Source organism: Heterocephalus glaber, unplaced genomic scaffold (genome assembly GCF_053883595.1).
Source record: "Heterocephalus glaber isolate CG9 unplaced genomic scaffold, H.glaber_assembly_v1.0 deba00001272, whole genome shotgun sequence".
NCBI classification, from domain to species: Eukaryota; Metazoa; Chordata; class Mammalia; order Rodentia; family Bathyergidae; genus Heterocephalus; species Heterocephalus glaber.
The window spans coordinates 80,551-101,311 of NW_028258235.1; the positions used below are offsets into that span (position 1 = coordinate 80,551).

General features: G+C 53.1%; 2 protein-coding genes and 1 long non-coding RNA gene across 5 annotated transcripts; 1 reads left to right on the plus strand and 2 right to left on the minus strand.

Annotated features, from left to right (window-relative positions):
- Window positions 1-383: 383 nt before the first annotated feature.
- Window positions 384-4,664, minus strand: LOC110347457 (uncharacterized). The gene is made up of 2 exons (XR_015451227.1): window positions 3,314-4,664; window positions 384-2,448 (listed from the first exon to the last, which is right to left on the minus strand). It is a non-coding gene; the product is annotated as an uncharacterized LOC110347457 (long non-coding RNA).
- Window positions 2,602-16,985, plus strand: Arf1 (ARF GTPase 1). Of its 2 annotated transcripts, XM_021252114.2 has the most exons (6): window positions 2,680-2,738; window positions 14,264-14,376; window positions 14,911-15,094; window positions 15,183-15,293; window positions 15,472-15,596; window positions 15,712-16,985. In XM_021252114.2, exons 3-6 carry the CDS (start codon window positions 14,947-14,949, stop codon window positions 15,871-15,873), a joined length of 546 nt encoding a protein of 181 aa, XP_021107773.2. In that variant the 5' UTR covers window positions 2,680-2,738; window positions 14,264-14,376; window positions 14,911-14,946; the 3' UTR covers window positions 15,874-16,985. The 2 variants fall into 2 exon arrangements, with proteins under 2 accessions (XP_004874772.4, XP_021107773.2); XM_004874715.4 differs by lacking the exon at window positions 14,264-14,376 and having other exon boundaries at window positions 2,602-2,738.
- CUNH1orf35 (chromosome unknown C1orf35 homolog) lies at window positions 16,115-20,413 on the minus strand. Of its 2 annotated transcripts, none has more exons than XM_004874717.4 (7): window positions 19,972-20,413; window positions 19,840-19,885; window positions 19,670-19,752; window positions 19,510-19,582; window positions 19,319-19,404; window positions 18,533-18,664; window positions 16,115-18,343 (listed from the first exon to the last, which is right to left on the minus strand). In XM_004874717.4, the coding sequence occupies exons 1-7, from the start codon at window positions 20,214-20,216 to the stop codon at window positions 18,217-18,219; spliced, it is 792 nt and encodes a 263-aa protein (XP_004874774.1). In that variant the 5' UTR covers window positions 20,217-20,413; the 3' UTR covers window positions 16,115-18,216. The 2 variants fall into 2 exon arrangements, with proteins under 2 accessions (XP_004874774.1, XP_012924705.1); XM_013069251.3 differs by having other exon boundaries at window positions 19,319-19,422; window positions 19,972-20,348.
- Window positions 20,414-20,761: the final 348 nt, after the last annotated feature.

The window sequence follows — 20,761 nt, forward strand, 5'->3', positions numbered from 1 at the left end:
GTGCGGGGAGCCTGGGCTTCCTGTCCTCCCTGGGCCCGCCCTCCCCATGGCCAGATCCCAGGAAGCCCTCTGAGCCCTGGCCTTGGGGCTCACAGAGGATGCACTTCGTGCCAGGGCTGGGTGGGTCTGAGTTGGAGCGAGGTCCTGAACAGCCTGGTCCTGCGCCCCCTCCTGGCCAAAGCTGGTCCTACCTAGTCCTCGGAGAGCAAAAGGCGGCCCTAGGGGGCGGCGGGGGGGGGGGGGGCCGGGACTCAGTTTCCCCATGTACCTGCCTTTGGCAGGGACACACCTCCAGAAGACCCTGTCGAGGGGTTCCCTGGGCCTTTAACCTGGGATGGTAAAGGACACATACAACACGGAGCAAGGTGCAGGGCACACAGCAATCCATTTTATTACTTTATTCACACAGAAATTGTATGCAACTTTATTTTCATTGCATTGTTTCTTTATTTTGCAGTGGTGAGGATTCAACAAGGATCTGCATGCGCTAGGCAAACAGTCTACCATTGAGGCATATCCTGGCACCTGGTTTTATTATTTTTTTACAGCAAAATATTTATTGTTACATTTTAGATATACATAATGAAACTATCATGTATTTTACTTAAACTCCTTCCTGTCTCTGTATATGTTTTCATTTCACTAAACTCTTCGTGGAACTTCTTTTGTTGTTGTTGTTTGTTGTTGCTTTCCTTGCAGTTCAAAGGATTGAATCCAGGGCCTTGGTACTAAATCCCCACCCTCTTTTTTTTGGAGATGGATCTCCCTGAATTGCTCAGGCTGGCCAGAGCTGGTGATCCTCCTGCCTCAGCTTCCCAAGTAGCTGGATAGAGAGCCAAAAATGTGTACATCAGGAAAAGAAAAACTTCTATAAGTATTTTAATACTGAATTTATTGAGACATGAGATTAATATGTTACCTTCGGCCTCTACTTTTTGTTTTTGGTTTTTTTGGGACAAAGTCTTGCTATGTAGTTCAGGCTGGACTTGAACTCACCATGTAGCCCAGGCTGGGCTCCAACTCTCTGTAATCCTTCTGTCTCAGCCTCCTGAATAGGATTACAGGCATGGGTCACCACACCCAGCTGCTGGCCTCTACAATTACAAAACGTGCTCAAAGTTGGCCATTAGCTTCCAGACATTTATAAGTACGTGAACTGCTCAAGTGTGTATACATTTTTTGGCTCTCTCTCTCTCTCTCTCTCTCTCTCTCTATAATTTATTTAACATTCAAACTTCACTAAGACGCATACAATATGACATTTTACAGAGGGCTTAATCCTATCTAGAACACATCTGCTGGAACTTAGCAACAGGACCTAGTTCACACTTAGCACAATTATCAAAGATCTACAAAGGTTGCAATTGTTTATGAGTGCTGTGTGACATTTAATACATGCATACAATGTTCCACAGCAAGGCACCTGGGATACCCATCACTGCCCCTCATATTTGCTCACAATGTTTTTCATTTTCCTTGAAAGGAAGGGAACTTGTGCTCCAGTCCTGAGGAAGTCCCCACTTGGTCACCTGGGGGAGTACCTGGATGTCCCTCTCTCGTGGCTGGTACCACCAATGCGCCCTAGGGTCCCTGAAAATGTCCAGCTGTCTCAGACCTGCAGAACCAGCACTGCTGAAGGTGCCCAGGCCTCTGCAGCCCCTGGGCTTTTTGTGACTGCTTGCTGTGCACTCAGGCCAGAGATAAGGAGATCCAGCCTGGTGGAGGTGAGCCTGAGGCGGGCCCAGAGGCACAACCCCCAGAGCCCAGTGAGAGAGCCCTGCCAGCGGGACAAGTTGTGGAGGGGTGTGGGCCGGGCCCTGGGCCTGGCCGGGGCTCCATGGAGGCAGCCCTGCTTCGGCCTCATAACACACAGGGCCCAGGACTGGAAAGGGCACATCAAGGCACTTGGTTGAGGCTCCTCACAGCAGGAAGGGCTGGGTGAGGAGGCCAGGGGTGCTGCCAGCCAGCCTCCCTCTGGGGAATTCGGAAGACCAAGCCTTTGCACCCTCTACTTGGGCTGGGAGGGTTGCACGGTTCAGATCCAGGGCTGGGTCTCCTCTCCCTCCCCACACCCTGGCTGAAGGCCAGCTCCTCAGAGGCTGCCGTAAGCACTATGGGCAGCCCAGTCCCTACCTTGTTTGTCCCTTGCTCTTCTGTGTTAGATCTAGTGGCAGCCAGTCTGCAGGGCGCTGCGACCAGTGTAGACATTGGGTGTTCCGACACTTGGCCTGAGCTACTACCTGCTTTGGCTGTCAGCAAGGTTAGTTTCCTTAGTGCCCATGCAGGCAGGAGGACCAGGGGCCCTGGAGACCCTGGATAAGATATCGCATCCCGTTGGTCTTCACATGGCCTTCCAGGACTCCTAGCGACTACCTGGACAAGGACAAGCGACGCTCCAGGGCTGCCACTCCTGAGCATGAAGGACATGTGTGGCCTCAGTCTCTGCATCTGTGAAATGGGCAGAAAGGCTTAGAAGGAAGGCTCGCATGGCGGACTCCCAGCCCTAATGACCCGTGGGAGACAGAGCCGCGATCTGAGAGTGGGGAGTGGGGAACCTCCTCATATATATATATATAAATCTCCGCGAAGTCAGCGCGCGTGCGCGGTGGGCGGGGCCTCCTCTGCGCCCGCCCCTTCCCGGCATGCACCCGCCGCCCCAGGCGCTGACGTGGCCGCCGTCAGCGCCGCCATCTTGTGAGAGCGAAACCAACGCCTGGCTCGGAGCAGCCGCCGCTGAGGTGAGGGCGAGGGTCGACCCGGCTCCCGGGGCCGGGTACTGGGCGGACTGGAGCTCCCTGGGGCCTTTCACAACGGCGGCAGCGGCAGCGGCAACGGCGGGGCCAGGCCTAGCTGAGCCAGGCGAGGCCGGTGCCGGGCGCGGCCTGGCGGGAGTGAGGCCGAGCGGACCGGGCCGGCCAGGCAGGATTGAGGGCGCCCACAGCCCCCGGGTGTCCCGCCGCCTCCTGAGTTCCCCGCCCGGGCGCTCCCGCCAACGCCGGCTACAGCCCGGAAGTCCTCGGGGCGCCAGGTGCCCTCCAGGAAGCAGGGTTTCCTGCTCTCTGTGCCCCTTCGGAGCCCCGCACTGGCTGGTGGAGCGGCCACCGGCTCGCGGGCCTCCCCGATGGAGGGCGACTGGGGACCTCGGGGCCGGGAAACTGAAGTTCAGGCGGGCCCGAGAGCCGTCAAGGTCACGCGGGCGGCCAGGCTCGATTCTCGGCCTCGAGTCCAGTTCCTGTTTGCCCCGAGGATGGGAGCCGGGGAGGGAGGAAGAGAAGGAGCGAGAGACAGGGACCCCGGCCGAGAGCCTCCCGACCTCGGGGGTCCGAGTGCCCCTTTCCCCCGGGGACGCGACGCGGGGTCTGCGCTCGGCGGCCTCCGGGGAGCAGCGCCGCCCTGTCCTGCTGCGTGAGACTGGATCTCTTGGCCTCGGGAGGAAGGGCCGAACCGTGTTCATCCCCGGGTGGTGCCTTGCCGTGGTCCTGGTAGATAAGAAGGGCTCTTTCTTTAACTCGCCTGTGGATCGGATCGGCCTGTTTGCAGCCTCCACGGCCGAGACCAGAACCAGTGCGCCATCGGGGTGATCACGGCGTGTCAGATTTTACCTGGACCGCTGAACAATACCTGGAGTGTTTCCGAGCAGGGGAGCGGTCTCCCGTTCCATCCCGACCGCGTTGGGCGCCTTGTGGAACTGGGTGGAATCCTACTTTGATCGCAGGAAAGGAAGAAAGGGCCGCCCTCCCTTGGCTGGGCGCAGAAGTCACACCGTGAAGAGCCACAGGGTAGATGCCGAGGTTAGAGTGGTCAGTTGTAGTTCAGAGCCAGGGCCTGCAGTTACTCCTGCGGGCTGCTCTGGCGTGTTCTGCAATGTGTAATGAAGGCTAGTGAGATACCACCATGCGTCGTGTGTGGGCTTTGTGGCCCTTCTCTGCTCGCTGACCAGTATCCAACACGCAGGACCCTTGGATAGTGTCCTCATTGCATTTGAGTTTTCAGCAGCACTACAAGAGTAGTCAGGCAGTAAGGACTTGAAATACAGTGTTATTCACAGTGTCCAAAAGTCAGGAGGAGAGGAGTGGTGTAAGTGCTGGTTGAAGATCTAACAGCGTTTTGTTAGAGGCTTGTGGTCTCCTTCACACACTTTTGGGCAGGGGACCAGCATTACTGTCTTCAGGTGTTTTTGTGGAAGCGAGTGTGAGCTGGGCAATATGTATACTCTTTGCCCAGGAGGCAGAAACAGAGTTGCTACTTGAAGGGTTTGGCTGTCACTCGGGGAGAGCACTACCTAGCACTCCTGAGAACCTGGGCTCATCCCCAGTCTCCCCCAAAAGGTGTAAGGGAGAAACAGTTGCTGTGGGTAACAGCTAACTCATGAAGTCTACTCATTATGGAAAGAAGGTAGAAAGCAAAAACTGGTTCTGTGCTCCTCAGTGCTGATTTTAAATCGTAGTGGAACTGTTTGTTCTCTGTGTTGCTTGCACAGTAGCAACTCGAGAGGGTGTTCAGACAGACATTTTCACCTGCCAGGCCACCTCTGCTCAGAACCAGACAGGCTTGAAACTACAGGAAGGGACATTTCTTTTTCACTTCACCAAAAGGTAATATGGACTGGCAGCCGCTGAGACAATCCTGAATCAGATGGCCTTAGAGATCCAACCAAGAGAAGAAACCTGTTGTGCTGGTTTATGGAATAGCACTTTACTTTGATTTGAGAGTCAGCTCGATTTTTTTTTTCTGATTGTTCAAGTTAAACGTTGCACTGATGTATGAATTTAAATCTGCTCTGAATTATAAGCACGGCTCACCAAGCTTTCCTGAACACTCCTTCAAGAGCTGTGGCATTTTGCATTTCCACTTAGCATATAGGCCACAGCCAGTGTGGGTTTGCTATGCCATTCATGGCCTGTTCCTTTGGCTTTAAAGTAGACATTTTCCTCAATTGACCTTTGGTCTCCAAACAATTAAGACTGGAGGGAAATAAAGTACACACCTGTCAAAGGTAGCTGTGGGGACCTTAAATTAGATAAGGATTTGTCTTTTTTGTGCTATATCCACTCCTCATTGCAAGAGATTTGGCCCTTCTTGCTTGGAAATAAAGAATAGGTGGGAGTTGCAGGTGTGTGTGCGCGTGCATGTGTATGTGCTTTCGTACACAGTGTGAGATTTTTTTAGGCATTTGGGATTCCCAATCATATACCCGCTGAGGTTTCTGTCCTCTTGTGGTTGTTATGAGCCCTTTGAAGTGTGGTTGCAACTAATGGGTTACAGCTATGCAGCCTGTCACCATTCTGGAAGATAGCCCAAGATTCTCTGGTGGGTAAGATGGCCTGATTTAGCTGGAAAAAATGATGGATAGTTGAACACAGACACATCCACACTCTTTTATTTCTAGGAGGATCTCTTAGGCACTAACGCAGAGCCCTGTTTCCCCACCCACAGAGGGGTTGGGAGGATTGGTAAAGCTGTCTGATCAGGACCTCACCTCCAATAATGTCCTCATTTCCTGGTTTTTAGTCATAGTGCTAACAGGGCTTGGCATTCTTGACAGCAAACCAGGAAGAGTCCCACTCCTAGGCCCTGATAACTGCAAAAGCTTGAGTGACAGGAAGGAAAGAGTCAATAAAAAAGCAGGCAGATATTTGTAGTCATGGCAATTGAGAATGATTCAGTTTAGGAAGCATTTCCTCATACCTGTGAGGATCAAGGGTCACTGGTTATATGCAGCAGGAAGGGGCTGGAGACTTAGTTACAATCCATGCACATTTCAGAAAGTTAGATGTGTGTGCAACATTTTAAAAACCTAATCAGAATCTATTAAAATAAGTTTTCTTCTTTGAAGGGATGTTAGTGAGTTAGGATTCATTCCCAAAGGGCTTCTTTTTTTTTTTTGAGACAGGGTCTCGATATATATAGTTCAGGGTGTCTTTGAACTCACTATATTGTCCAGGCTGGCCTCATACCTGCAGCCATCCTCCTGGCTCAGCCTCCCAAGTGCTGGGATCACAGGTATGCACTACCATGCCCAGCCCCCAAAGGGCTTCTGATTATGTTTCTTTTTTGTAAGACAATCTTTTTGTGTACATGTCTTGCACACTGAGTAACTGCTTTGAAGATGATACACAGTGTATTAACTCTTATATTGTTTTGGTATGAAATTTTGTTTTATTTTTGCATAAGATTTAAAAACCCAAAAGAGGGTTTCTGGTGGTAGATGACAATATGCAAAATGCAAAATAGTTGACACTTCTGTGTCAAATATCAAAATATTTTTGCTGTACTATCTACCTAAACAGGAAACTTATGGTCCCAATTCTCCAAGGATCTTCTGGAGATTTTTTTTTTTAAGCAAGAATAGTTTTATTTAAGTATTGATGTGATTTAGGTACACATGGCCAAAAAGAGAACATCTAGATTTTTTTCTTTTTTTTTTTTTTGAGAATATCTAGATTTTATCTAGACTAGGTCCTGGAGAGTGGGAATGAAGGTAGAGTTAGATGTGCCTGAGTTTTAATTGTGTTTTCCTGAGAAATACCTTTTCTTCTGTAGTTGAGAATGCAGTTCCTCACTGATTGAATCTGTTAGTCTGTATTTTAAATATTCATCTTTTGTCAGCTTTGGTGGTGAAATTTTACTTAAAGTACCTGTCACAGTGATACTAGGTCCTGAAAATTATCAGGGAGTTTTTTAACTGAAATACACTGTAACACTTAGAAGTACCTGAGGGCAAGTTTTGTGCATACCCTGCCCCGCTCTAGTGGCCTTTTTTCATTGGACACAGCAGACATGCAGCCGGTCACAGTGTCTCCGTGTGCCTGGGTATCCACATCGGGGATTCTTCAGACTAAACAGCACCATGAGTTTCTCTTGACAGACTGATTTTATAGGAAAAACATCTGTCAGGTTTGTGATTGATCTTTTTGATTCCAAAGGACCTGGTGAATGTGCTTCTACCATTGCCTTCCCCTCTAGTAGTTGGTCGCCTGTGAGAGGGCTCGAGGTAGAAGGTGGGGTCCCCACTCAGTGATCAGAGGTACAAAACTGCCCACGCTAGTAAGCATCCATCCAAGTGGGGAAGCAGCCAGACACTAGGGCCCTCCAAGGAGATGGGGACGTTACCTGACTTGGGATATTTGAGCAGAGGGTGAAGAAATGAGAGCTCTGCACGTCTGTGGGAACGACTAGGAGCTTCTTGGTGAGCCAGGATGGTTGGCACGAGGGCCATGAAGTGGGTGGATAGATGGGTGGGTGTCCTTGTTGGGTTTGGAGACCTGCCAGGAGCAATTGGAGGATGGAACACCTGCTGGTGGGTGGCCCTGATCCTCAGAGCATCTGTGTGTTCCCTAGAAAGGATATCGAAGTACTTGTGGCTCTCCAAGGCTGGGAGGCAGCACTGGCACTGAGGAGCAGGGGCATGTGCGCATTTGTGTGGTTTTCCTGTGGGTGGAAATCTTGTCTGTAGTAGTTTAAGCCTCTGTTTTACATACATACAAAGACAAAGGCATTTATTTATTTATTTATTTATTTAGAATAGTTTTCTCAAATGTTCTGAGTTTTCCAGGAATTTGGCTACTGTACCTTGTAAGTCATAAGTGATTGTATTTTGTTGTCTTCAGAACCTTGTTCTTTGTTTCCAGGGGGGGAAAGTCATTTCACAGACCTGACAAGTCCTTGAGATTGGCATGGCAGATAGACCCTGCCCCAGAGGGCTGGATAGGGCCCCTCCCTTTATTCTCCAGTGTGGCCATGCCCAGCATCTATGGGCATTTCAGTAGAAGTCACTTCCCCTTCTTTCCCTGGGGCATCATTGTTGGGTCAGCCCCAGGGGGCTCTCTGCAGTCTTGTGTGCATGTCAGGTGTCTCTTGGCTTCCTTTTAGGTTGGCGGGGGCTTTGTTTTATTTTTTTATTTTTGTTTGTGGTACTGGGGATCAAACTCTAGACCTTGTGCTTGCCAGGCAGGCGTGGCTCCTCTGAACTACATCCCCAGCCCCCAGAGGCTTTGTTTTAAAATGTTTGTAGGCACGAGTTGTAGCCACTGTGGCTGTTAAGGACCCTGACATTGTGGGCAATATCTCTCACTGGATTCACTTCAGGTGTGTGGGGGCACTGTGGGGACTAGGGAAGTTGGTGTCTCCAGGGCTCAAGTCTAATGAACTGGGAGAAAGCTGTTCAGCACTGCACATGGGCGAGGGAGGGAAGGGGGTTGGGGTGGAAAAGCTGCAGGTGGAAACCTGGGATCGTCTGGAGTAAGTGGGCTCACCTGGAGGGCAGAGGCAGCTGTGTTAGGAATGCAGGATCACCAGAGGGGAGGCCTGGGGTGGGGGTGAGGAGGCAGCATCAGCAGGTGTGTGCTTTAGGGAGGTATTCTAGACCACAGGCCTCATTGAGGAGAGTTGCCTCCAAGGTTTGCGGTGACTGTCCCTGTCCCTTATGTGTGTCTGGCTGACCAGGGTGGAGCAGAGCTAGGCTGCTCCTGAGCCCAAGAAGCCTAGTGACAGCTCTCTATCCCCATTTTACTCTCCTCTTATTTCCGGAAGAGCAAGTCTTCAAAAGAGGAGGGCTGTTTCCCCCCACTTCCTGAAATGAAAAATTCCCTAAAAGTAAAGATCCAGTTTTAGAGATTGGCTTAATCACTTATGAAGCCCTGCCTACTCTTGAGTTGTTTGAGGAAGAGCCCCTGTGCTCTCTGGGAGCTTATTTTATGAAGGCACCATTAGCCGTTAACTGTTCCAGTTCCGTTTTTCTTCTCTGGTTGTGGAAAGGAGCCACTGGAGCATAGGGCCCCTCCTCCAGCCCTTTTGCAAGGAGAGAGCCCATCATGTTCTGTGGAGAACCCATAGTTAAAGAGGTGAACTGACAAAGCTAAATTACCTCTCAACAGAAATTAAGACTGGGTCACTGACTCTTCCCAGGCCTGTTCCCACTGGCTGAGGGGTAGTAACATTCACTGTGATTGTGTGCTATGTAGCTGGGCTCTGTTCCTGACTGCTCTTGGTGAGGAGCTCCACTGAGGAAGCTTGATAACACTACGAGGCCAGCCTCTGCTCCTTGTTGCAACCAGGGGCCCCTTGGTGAGGTTTGGGGACACAAACATTGCTAGCCATGCAGGTTCTGTGCATCTCAGTGTGGGTCAGAGCATAGTCACCAGCCCAGGCTTGTGTTGTCCTCTCTCAGTTCTACTCTGTGGTGACATGTTATACATGTCTGTAGCGAGTGTTGCCCCAGTGCACAAATGCACATTTCACCTGTGTGCCCAAGGAGGACAGGTGAAGGGCCAGGCTCCAGAGCACACCCAGTCAGGACCCAGGATCTCACCAGGAGTCCGGTTCTGATTGAGGGCAGCAGGATAGGCTCTCCCCTGTGAGCACCAGTCTGACTCCATAGGGTTGTCTCCTGGGTGAAGGGAGTCCTGTCCCAGGACTCCAGGGTGATTTCTTATTTGCATTTTTATGTTGTCATACATTGCTATGGTTTTCTCCATTTTCAGTTTGTTTCTTGGTGCAGATTTGTGTTACTGTCTTGTTTTTGCAGTGGTGGGTCTTCCAGACTTAATTGGATTTCTAGTCAGAGGCTTTCTGAACCCTTCTGCCAAAGTAGAAATATGCCTAGGGTGTAAGCTACGTTGCTTCATAGGCATGGGGCCTGGGCCCCTTCTGTGTCCTTGTGCAGGTGCCCATGGGTGTGCAGCGGTGCGGGGAAGTCCAGGAAATGTGGACTTTATTCTGGAAGGTGTCGTGCCCAGTGACAAATCAAGGTTCTCTGAATAGTTTTAAGCTTGTGAAGACTGGAATTTCACTGATCACCCCACCTGAGCATCAGACCTAGTGGGTAATGCTCTCCCTTAACTCGGAAGACCAGCAGCTGTGGGGAGGCAATATACAGAGCAGCAGGTGTTACAGACTGTGTTTAGTATGAGTCCAGGCCTGCACCTCTGGTGGCCAGGGATCCCTGCATAGACTGTCCTTCAAAGGCGCTGGATAAGTTCCTGCAAACACCCTGAAAGTGTAGTTCTAGAGTGCTTCTGCATATTTTTTTGTCAGGCTTCTTTTCTCCATGATTGAAACTTCATTTGACCGGACTAGATGGTTGTTTGTCCTTCCCTGAGTGTGCTAATTGAATGAGGATCCTGCAGGATATGTCTTCTTTTCCCTAGAATCAGCACTTCCTTATTCTTCTTAGATAAATTTTATGAAATAGTGACAAAATGCAGTGCAGCACTTGATCAGAAGAAATGTCAGACCGGGCTGGTAGTACACACCTGTAATCCCAGGACTTTGGGAAATGGAAGCAGGAGGATCACCCCAGACTCAAGGCCAGCCTGAATTCCAGTGAGATCCTGTCTGAGACAGACAGAGAGACAGACAGACACTGGAATGTTTGGCTGAGGGCATGCAATGGCCCAAGGCTTTAGGAACAGATGTGCTCGGACCTGTCTTGGTGCAAAAAACAGTATGTGCAGAGGAAAACACATGGCTGTGTTGCACATGAAAGTGGAAGAGCCTTCTTTGAATTAGAGTCCTCCTGTGTTGTAGATAAATCAGGCTTTCACATAACTGATAACGTGCACACATGTATCACTGTTGGAACACGATAGCTCTTTGCAGACACCTAAAGGAAATGTTTTAGGGCCCAGGATTTAGTGCAGTAGTTCCGCTGCCTGCCTTGAAAGCGCAAGGTCCCGAGTGTGATCCCCAGTACCAAAAAGAAAGAAGAAAAGAAAATATTTTAAAATGTACATAAAGTTCCTCCAGAAAAATCTTTGTTGATTTTCCTCAAATTAGGTAGGAAAGTTGAGATTATTAACTGTTGACTGATGCCTTTTACTATATGTAATTGATACTGCAATGAATTTGACTTTATCTGTCTTTTTTTTTTTTGGTACTGGGGATTGAACTCCGGGGACCTTGTGTTTGCGAGGCAGGCAGCGGCAGCACTGAGCTAAATCCCTGGCCCTATGAATTTGACTTTAATGAAAGCAAAACTCACATCACCAGTCTTCCATTCAGGTACATCAGCTAGTATGAGTCCTGTTCACCAGCAGAGTGCCCTGTTGGGTCAGCAGCTGAGGACAGAACCTGGATCCACAGCACCCATTTGTTGTGTGCTCCAGTGGAGGTCCCTATCTTCCCAGTGAGATTCTGTCAAACTGGTGCTGACAGTTTGAGGAAAGTGGTAAACTTCCTATATGAGCCATTGCTCTGCATGGTTTGTGGTGTAGTTTGGGTGAAAGGCTGCCTGGCTTGTTCTGAGGCATCCCTGAGATTTGCAGGGAGACGGGAAGGTGCTGGCTGACTGGCTGCTAGGTGGTCTCTTCAGCAGCTAAACGAGTCGGGTTGCATTTACTCAGTTGATGTGGAACAGGTGTTGTGTCCCCAGAATAGAGACCATTCAGAACATTGTCCTCTGGGCCTCACCAAGAGCACATTCTGAGGGACCTTTCTTGTTGAAGGTGGAGCCTGTATAGTCTGGCAAGAAAGAGAAACAGCCTGAACTACTCTTGCCCTGATAAACATCTTCCTTCCTGGAACTCTGGAAAGTCTTGTCACTGCTTACTAAACACAGGGTAATTTAGAGGAACCTAAAAAGCTAGTTTGGCATGTGGGGTGGGGGTGGAGGGATTCTGGTGGATGAATGGTGGCGGCACCTGGCTGGGCTGGGTATTAAGCAGGGGAGACCCCTGCCCTGAGACCTTGGCAGTGACTGGTGGCCCCGGGACCCTTCTCCTACTGCAGAGACTCTTGGGTTTGGGCCTTTTGACAGGTGCTCACTTTGGCAGCACATAAACCAAAATTAGGCCTGTTTATAGAAACAGCAGACACTGCTGGGAGTCTGGGGACACTGGGACATGCCTTGGCAGGAAGTGCTGACCATCATCTGCCTGTGTAGATGGCAGTGTAGTCCTAGGTGCTTGTGGGATATGTCTTAAACTTGAGATTTCTGGCTTACCCCGCTAAATTATATGACTGCTTCCCCTTCTAGGTGCTCTACCACTAGGACCTGTTAAAACTGTCCAGTGAGGGTTGGGCTATGACCCCATGGGCCTCACAGCCTCTGACTGGGGCTGCTGCAAGGCCGGCCAGGCACAGCGTTTGGCTCTGGGCAGTCTTGCTGTACTGGGCCAGGTACAAGAAGGTGGCAGTGGATGTGTATGGGCTGTGGGCAGTGGTTTGTTTGTGCCACCACATGCAGGCAAAAACCAGAGTTAGATCTGCACTGCTACACATGGTTACCTGGGAAATGTTTTGTGGGGGCTGGCAGAGCATGATACTCTTTTTCCCCTTGGTGCTGCATGTTTGTGTCCGTGCCAGGAGCGGTCCTGGTGGCACCTGCCTCCCAGGCCCAGTGCTGGGCACCACTGAGCATGTGGCTTAATTTCTCCTCTGATATCTGCTTTGGATTATGTTCATTTGGACCTTGAGGATGGCCTTTGCTGCACGTTTCTGCCTCCTGCTTCTGGATTTTGGATTGAAATACGAGAGGATCTCTCCCTCTGCGCATGCATGTGTGTGATTCGGTCTTGGTTTCTATGTGTACCTACTAGTCTTACCCAGTTCCCCAGCATCACCAGGCTCCATGACAGAAGCAGGTGGTGCCTTCTTCGCTCTGAGGGGTCTGCCCCCCACTGCAGTCTGAATAGGTTATCTGGCAGCTGTTTCTTGTCTGTTACCTGGACTCCCTTCCTCACACCAAGTCCAACATCCGTGAGGCTCCTGTGGCAGGCCTTGTGATGGCGTCCTTCCCACCTACCCAGCGGGTACGATTGAAGATTGAGAGTCACTGCCTCAGAATTTCAGGACCATTGCCTGAGCGTTTTCATCCACTGGTGCTGCCTTGGCAGCAAGCAGGCCTTAGCCCTTAGCCATGTGTTCCATCTGGAACATGTCAGTCTTCTGCAGTTTTCCAAGTACTTCTTTAGGGGTTTCTGCTAGTCTGATGTTGATCTCCAAGTTGCTCCTCATTTTCTTTTTTTATCCACTCCTCTCTTCATTCTCCTGAGCACCCTCATTTTGAGCTTTTCACTTTGCCTCTGGGTAGAACTGCAGTCTCCTGGTTCATTCCCTTTGTTCCAGTATCCTGTTGTTTTGTGTACGTAGTATCTTTTAACCAGTTTGTGTTAGTGTTGCATGTGGATTTTTTTATTTTTCCTTTTCTTTGGGTAGGTGGGGGGGTTGAACCCAGGACCTTATGTATAGACAAGTATTCTATCACCTGAGCCACATCCCCAGCCTCGTTTTCCCTTTTTAAATAGTCTGTCCCCCATCTTGCATGGAGAGAATACAGGTCTGGTGTGGGGACTTCTGGATGCTGAATCGTTGATCCCTTGCACAGAGGCCTCAGGTTGCTGCTGTGTGCATCTGCCAGGTGTCCTGGGAATTTCTGTGTGCCCACCCACATCTTTGGTGCAGCGGGACCTCATTCACAGCCTATGTCCTGAGAGTTCCAGCTTCCTGCCTGCAGAGCTGCACGAGGATCACCATCCAGGGGTGACTGCACAGTTGTGTGAAGCACAGTGGCTTCCCATGTGCCTGTTCACAGTGTTGTGGTCTCTGTGTGTCTCCAAGATTTGGATGAGTCAGTGGGAAATTGGAGCCCAGTGTGCAGTGTTGGGCAGTTGTTTAGGTCACAAGGCTCCTTACAAATGGGTTAGGACCACCACGAAAGGAGCTTTGGCAGTGGAATTGTTCTCCTGCTCCTCCACCACAGGAGAACACCACATTCCTCCCCTCCTGAGTACTCTGCTAGGCCTTGATCTTGAACTTGCAGCCTGTAGGACTGTGGCAGTAAACATCTGTTGATAAGCCACCCAGCCTGTGATTGTGCTGTAAAGGGACAAGACAGAAAGATTTGTCACCCTAACTTGCACCGTGCTTGTTCATCCTTCCTGTGGTTACACACAGATGCATCTCTTTGGTTTTGAAGACTGCACAATGCCCCATTGCTTACTTTTACTTTTTAGATGCTGCTGGTATCTAATTTTCTAGCAGTTAACATTTGAGAAAGTGATGGTCTCTGGACTAGAAACAACTGAGGGCCAAAGTGCCCAAGGTGGTGAGGCCAGGGCCTGGAAAGCTTGTGTCCTCCAGTCTCAGGCAGAGCTCCAGTAATTTGCTCCTGCAGGCTTCATTGGTTCCACCAGCTTTCTGTTCTGCAAGTGGACCCTGTTGTCACATTGTGCGTCAGACACAAAATGTGTCCTTGCAAGAGCCTGTCCTCCTGTGTGCATGTCCTCAAAGTGTGCTGCTAGGATTTACTGTGGTCACCTTGTAGGGTGCCAGCTGTCCAGGTCACCTGAGATGGACAAGACACTGTCTTAACCACTGCTTCTTGGGTGGTAGCCACAAGCTGAACTGGCAGAGGAGCCCACCTGACTTGCCCACCAGGTGATGCCACAGTGCTTCCTGGGCTTGTCCTGGGGTATGCTGCTGCAGAGCGACTTGGCCCATGGTCGAGACCACAGTGTGACTGCCTCTCTGGCAGTGGCGGGGGGAGGTGGGGTGGTCCTAGCCCCCCTGTAGTCGCTGTTTGCCATCATGTGCTGGTATAGTGGGAAGACACATAGGTGGATGGGCCCTTCTGTACTGACATGTTTGACTGTAGAGATGTCACGTGCCTCCGAAAGCAGGACTTCGAGACAGTAGCTTGCCTGCTCTCTGAGTGTGGCTGTGCAGATATCCTGTAGCTTGTTGGCATCAGGGTGAATGGACTTGGACAGGAAGGACCAGCTGCATGCATTGGTTGTGGGGCCTAACTGTCCAGGTGGGCAGGTTGTTTCTCTGTCATCCTGGAAACAGGATAATGACATATCCTCCCCGTGGGATTCCAGGAGGGATGAGAGGAGATGGAATCCCTGGGTGGGTTGATCTTGACCTGCGATAGCAGTGTGGAAACAGGCCCAGGATACCTTGCCTCCCCAGGTCTCTGGCCAGTGTCACGTCCAAGAATCCACAAGGATGGGGAATATCTTTGCGAACCTCTTCAAGGGCCTCTTTGGCAAAAAAGAAATGCGAATTCTCATGGTGGGCCTGGATGCTGCCGGGAAGACGACGATTCTTTATAAACTAAAGCTCGGTGAAATTGTGACCACCATTCCTACCATAGGTGAGAAGCCAGGCCGGAGCCGGGGCCGGGGGCGGGCTGGTGGTGGCTCCTGGGTGCAGAGGGCCCTCAGCTGCAATACTATCCCCAGGTTTCAATGTTGAGACCGTCGAATACAAGAATATCAGCTTTACCGTGTGGGATGTGGGTGGCCAGGACAAGATCCGGCCTCTGTGGCGCCACTACTTCCAGAACACCCAAGGTGAGCGGCCAGCCCTCATGCCAGGTTCCTCCCGTCTCTGTCCTCAGGGACCCAGTCTCTCCTAGGCCCAAGGCCCAGAGGTCCATCCAGCTGGGACCCTTGGGCTTGGGTCCATGGCTTGTGGGTGTGGCTGGGTGGGCCGCTTTCAGCATTTGCCATAGTCCTGGCTGTGTTGCAGGCTTGATCTTTGTGGTGGACAGCAATGACAGAGAGCGTGTGAACGAGGCCCGTGAGGAGCTCATGAGGATGTTGGCTGAGGATGAGCTCCGGGATGCTGTCCTCCTCGTGTTTGCCAACAAGCAGGTAGGCACCAGCAAGCTCCTCCCAGGGCGGTCCATGCTGGGGAGGGACGGGGAGGGAGAGGGGCCTAGGGACAGGCCCGAGGTGGGCCTTGGCACCGACCCATCCTTTTCCCCAGGACCTCCCCAACGCGATGAACGCAGCTGAAATCACAGACAAGCTGGGGCTGCACTCTCTACGCCACAGGAACTGGTACATTCAGGCCACCTGTGCCACCAGTGGGGATGGGCTCTATGAAGGACTGGACTGGCTGTCCAATCAGCTCCGGAACCAGAAGTGAGCCAGAACCCCCTTCCCCTCACTTCCTCCTCTCCGCCCTCCGCTTTCCTCTCATGTGGCAAATGTGCGACTCTGTGGTCCCGAGTGCCAGAAGCTGTCTCCATGGCTTGGTCAGTGTGCACCGTGCTGTACATGTGCAGACGCAGCCTGCAGCCAGGTTTTTATTTAATGTAAATAGTTTCTGTTTCCACTGAGGCAGTTTCTGGTACTCCTATGCAATATTACTCAGCTTTTTTATTGTAAAAAAAAAAAAAAAAAAAAAAAAAAGAAAAGAAAAAAAATCAACTCACTGTCAGTACTGAGAAGGGATTTGGGTGCATGGGCACCTGGCCTCCAGGAGCCACTGGGCTGTAGATTGGTATCAGGATCCATTCGGTTTTTAACCCAAACTCAGTGCATTTTTAAAAAGTTAGAAATTACAAGATAAGGAGAACACTTGAACACACAGGAGACTATGCCTAGTGTAGGTTTTGCAGTTCAGCCTGAACACTGATCATCAGATCGGCTGTTGCACTGGGCACACAAGACGTGACGAACAAACGCCATCCACTGCATGGTCAAAGTAGAGGCCCTGTGGCCTGCCTGTCTTTGTGGGTCACCTGCATTCCCCAGCGTGCTTGTACTCATGTTCACACGGTCCCCCCAGGGTGGGCTGGGAGGGCTGTGACGGGTGTGGGGACCAGCCTCCCCTCGCGCAGTGCAGCTGGAGTGGTAGCCCCTGTCCTCAGGGCCCACCCAGACACGTTGGCCAGAGCCCGGGTCTCACCAGCAGGAGCGCCTGCAAGCTGGGTCGGCCGGTCCATTCCAGACCTCCGTCCCGGAGCACCCCACCTCCATGTGTGAAGCAGCTTCCTCCCTCAGCCTGTAAGGGTCCGATTTGCCATCAGAAAAAACGACCTCTACTTTTTTCTTTTGTATTTTGATAAACACTGAAGAAACTGGAGCTGTTAAATTTATCTTGGGGAAACTTCAGAACTGGTTTATTTGGTGTTGTGGAACCTCTTACTGCTTTCAATACACAATTAGTAATCAACCGTTTTGTATACTTGTTTTCAGTTTTCATTTCGACAAGCACTGTAATTATAGCTATTAGAATAAAGTCTCTTAACTATTTCACAGGCTCTCCAGTGTTTGTGTCGCCAGGTTGCCTCCTGGGAAGTGGACAAGGCGGGAGGAACTGCAGGTGGCCTCAGCCCTGGACACCCCTGCTGTCTAGGTCAGGCCTCATGTGCATGAGAGAGGAGTCAGTGAGTGCTGTGGGGCCTGTGCTTGCCTTACATCTCTGTGCAGGAACACTGCCAGCCACAGGGTACTTTGTGTAGCAGAGTTAAGGACCCCCCCCCACACACACATCCCTTGGTGGTGATGGCCACCAAGGTCAAAGTCTGCTCTCCTCTGAAGGGTCCCAGCCAGGTGGATGACCTGCATCTCAGGCCTGAGAATGAACAGCATTCTCTGCTCAGGCAGGCTGAGGTCAGTGAAGAAGCCAAGGCAGGCCTGGATCTCCAGGTCTGCCCTAAGCCACACCCGACACTTTGTTTCTGCTAGAATCAAGAGCAAAATAACACAGGAATCAAGCCCACTTGTGGCTTTCACCTGTGCTGCCCAGGAAGGAGCTGGGCTGGTCTTCACAGGCAGGTGGAGGTGCCCGGAGCCTCCTGGTATACCCCTACCTCAGCCAAGACTGCTACTGCTGCTGGACCTTGCCTGTCTGCCTGTAAGGTGTTCCAGGTTGACAGGGCTCTCATCCCCAGGCCCACTGGGCACTGGACCGTCAAGACCTTGCCTGGCCATACACAGGGAGGACTTGAAATCTAGGATGTGTAAAATCACCATGGCCCAGCCAAGACAATATGACAGCCATGGAGGCCCTGGACCACTATTACCCTCCTGGTAGGCTGCTTTTGTAACTCCACTCGGACCTCCCACTCAGTATGATACGTTCTTTTAAAATAAATTTATTTAAGTATAAAGTGAGTTGATATGAAAAGTAACCACCTGGTCATCGCTAAGCCTCAGAGGAAGCCTGAACCACTGCAGCCACAGATAAGACAGCCTCCTGTGCAGACTAACCTTCACTTGGTGGCAGGGCAAGACCCAAGACCTGGAGGGGTCTCCACAAAGCCACTTCACCTCTGCTTTGAGCCTCCAGCTGGCCCCAAGGCCTAGCAGGCAGCTGCTCATCCAGACAGGTGCTCCTGAGGGTAAACCCCGAAGGCGATTAAGGTGGGGTAGCTGCAGTCACTCGGGATCCACAGGGCCCGGTCCTCCCAGAGCCCAGTGGTGCGCCAGGTCCCAGCTTGGGGCAGCAGGGGCTGTGGGGTCCAGCAGCTCAGCTGCAGTCTCAGGCATCACAGCCTCTGTCCTGCTGTCTGTGTGATGGGCTTCTCCCACTGTCCCCACCATGTCCCCACTTCGACCTCTTGCAGCAGGGGGAGGAGGAATCAGAATCATGCCGGCAGCGCCCAGGCCTGGGTTAAGGATGGCCAGACACTTAGAGGAAGGACCTCGGGCAGGCAGCCCCAAACCCTGCCAGGCCATGCTTCAGAAGCCCCGGGGCCTTCCTCAGGCCTACCAATCCTGGGACCCCCAGAGCCTCCCTTGGGACTGCCTGCCCATCCCTCCAGCCCCAGGAGCCCCCAGGGCTGGCCTGGGCCTACCGATCAGGAGAGGGAGACGAGGAGGCATCAGCCTCCCTCCGGTGCTCTTTGTCTTTCCTCTTTTTCTGTTTCTTGTGTTTTTTCTTCTTCTTTTTCTTCTTTTCCTTCTTGCTTTTCTTGTGGCTCTCAGTACTGAAAAGGGGAGAGACAAAGGGCTTCAGCCCTGACCCTGGGGATGGGAGACAGCTGACAGCAGTCAAGGCAGCCATGCTGTGCAACATGGTAGCCAGTGAGAATGTGGAACTGTGAAGCGGAGCTGCTCACTTAGTAAATGACTTAACACTCCAGTGTATTTCCAAGTACTACACACTCCCAAATGGCAGGAGATGCCAGGAGGGACTGCAGAGATAGAACGCCTGTCAAAGCAGAAAGCTCCATTTGGCTGTGCCAACCTGGGGGTCTCGCAGCCCCTTACTGTTCCACCTGCCACCAAGCGGGTCAGATCCTGACCCATCTGATCCTGACGCAGAGTGACTAAGTCCGGCCTGCATCCAACACCACACAGTGCCCCCTGCCCCTGGGCAGCCTACGGCCAACCACACACAGCGAAGCTCCCAGGGCTGTGGCTTGCCTGCCCCTAGGCTGCTTCCCCACCCGAACCCCTACAGTGAGCCACCCCTAAGCACTGTCCCCAGCCTCAAAGGCCCTGCCCCCAGGGCAGGCCTTGGACACAGCGCCCCCAGGACATTTTTCAAGAAACAGGAAGGTGCAGGCAGGACCAGCAGCACAGGTTAAGCTCCCAGCCCCAACTGCAGGCCTGGAGCCTCCATCCGAGGACGACCTTACCCGGGCTCAGCCTTGTCCTCCGCGCGTGGCTTCTTCCTGGCGGCGGCTGCGGCGGCCCCCGGGCCACCACTGTCCACGCGGTGGTGCTGAGAAAGGAAACAGGGCTGGGGGGCGGGGGGCAGGCTCGGGAGTCCTCCTGGCCCTCCCAGACCCCACCCCGGGAACTAGCGCATGGGCCCGGCGGAGATTACCGTGAACACGGACAGCCCCAACTTGGCGGCCTCCTTGTCTTCCCGGGACAGCACCACGCGGCCCGCGGAGCCACTGCGGAGACAGGACGGTGAGGCCCGGACTTCCTCCACTTCCCCCGCCCCGCCCCGCCGTGCCGTGCCGTGCCGTGCCCGGCCGCACCTGGCGCTGCCCAGCCCCAGCAACCGGTCCACGCCCTTCTCCTCGGGGTCTCCGCCCTCCCGCTTGCAGATCTCCACGAAGTCCTGTAACGAGGCGCACAGCGGGCTCGGGCTCGCGGAGAGACGCCCCGCCCGCACCCCGCGCCCGCGCCCCGGGCCCCGCCGACTTGCCTCCTTGCTCAGGCCGGTGGGCTGCCTCCTCACGTTCTTGTAGCCGCTGCAGGGCCGGAAGGGGGCGTCAGGGGGCGTCAGGGCGGGTCTCCCGCCGCCCTGCGCCCCGCGCCCCGCGCCCGCGACACTCACAGCGCGGCCAGTAGCGCCTCGCGCTCCGCCTCTCGCACGGCCGCCAGCTCCTCCTCGCGGCTCGGGCCTGCGCACGGCGCGCGGCCCTTGGCGTACCAGGTGAGGTCGCGGCCCTTCTGCCAGCGCCCCACGGGCGCCATCAGCGAGTTTCCCAAGTAGTTCTCTCTCTGCTTGTCGGTCTTCACGTCCTCCCAATTGAACTGGTCCTGCCCGCCACGGACGCCGCCGCGGCTGGAGCCGAACATGGCGCCGGGGCCGCAGGAGGACCACGGACGCTCCCGACTTGCGCTGCGGGGGAGAAGGCCCCACCCGGCCCCGGCTGCGGAAGCTCGCTCTCCGCGGCATGACGTCACGCCCGCGCCGGTGCGCGCCTGCGCGCTGTGGCGCCCCAGCCAGCGAGCCACCCTTCCAGGCTCCTTTCGGTAAAGCGGGTCCTAGCTCGTCTGCGCAGCCCACCGCCCCACCCTTCCTGCGGGCCGGTTCCGCGGACTGTGGCCCCGTGCGCTTGCGCGTCACACCCACGCGGCCTTGAGCCCCTGCGCTTTGCTTCCTTCTCTGGCCAGACCGCGACCCTGCACGCTGGGCCCTCAGCCCGCTCGCTCGCGTGCCCCCCCATCCCCTCCGTTCTCTCTGGTTGAACGCCCCGAGCAGGCAAAGGCATGGAGGGTGCTGTCCGAGGGTCACGCTTCTACGGCGCCTGTTACCTTTGGAATTCCGCCGTGCAACAGTGGCTGGGCGGTCACCGTGGGCAAGCAGGGATGAGGTGCTGCATACCCAGGAAAGCAGACGT

Bases quoted from the DNA above. Each gene is read 5' to 3' on its own strand.
- CUNH1orf35 (XM_013069251.3), bottom strand. From the start codon at position 20,216: ATGTTCGGCTCCAGCCGCGGCGGCGTCCGTGGCGGGCAGGACCAGTTC. The intron at 19,423-19,509 runs GTAATCTCCGCC...CCCGCCCCCCAG, and splicing joins TGGGGCTGTCCGTGTTCACG to CCCTGTTTCCTTTCTCAGCA. The intron at 18,665-19,318 runs GTAAGGTCGTCC...TCCCCTTTTCAG, and splicing joins GAGGACAAGGCTGAGCCCGG to TACTGAGAGCCACAAGAAAA.
- Arf1 (XM_004874715.4), top strand. From the start codon at position 2,643: ATGCACCCGCCGCCCCAGGCGCTGACGTGGCCGCCGTCAGCGCCGCCA. The intron at 15,294-15,471 runs GTGAGCGGCCAG...GCTGTGTTGCAG, and splicing joins CTACTTCCAGAACACCCAAG to GCTTGATCTTTGTGGTGGAC. The intron at 15,597-15,711 runs GTAGGCACCAGC...CCTTTTCCCCAG, and splicing joins TCGTGTTTGCCAACAAGCAG to GACCTCCCCAACGCGATGAA.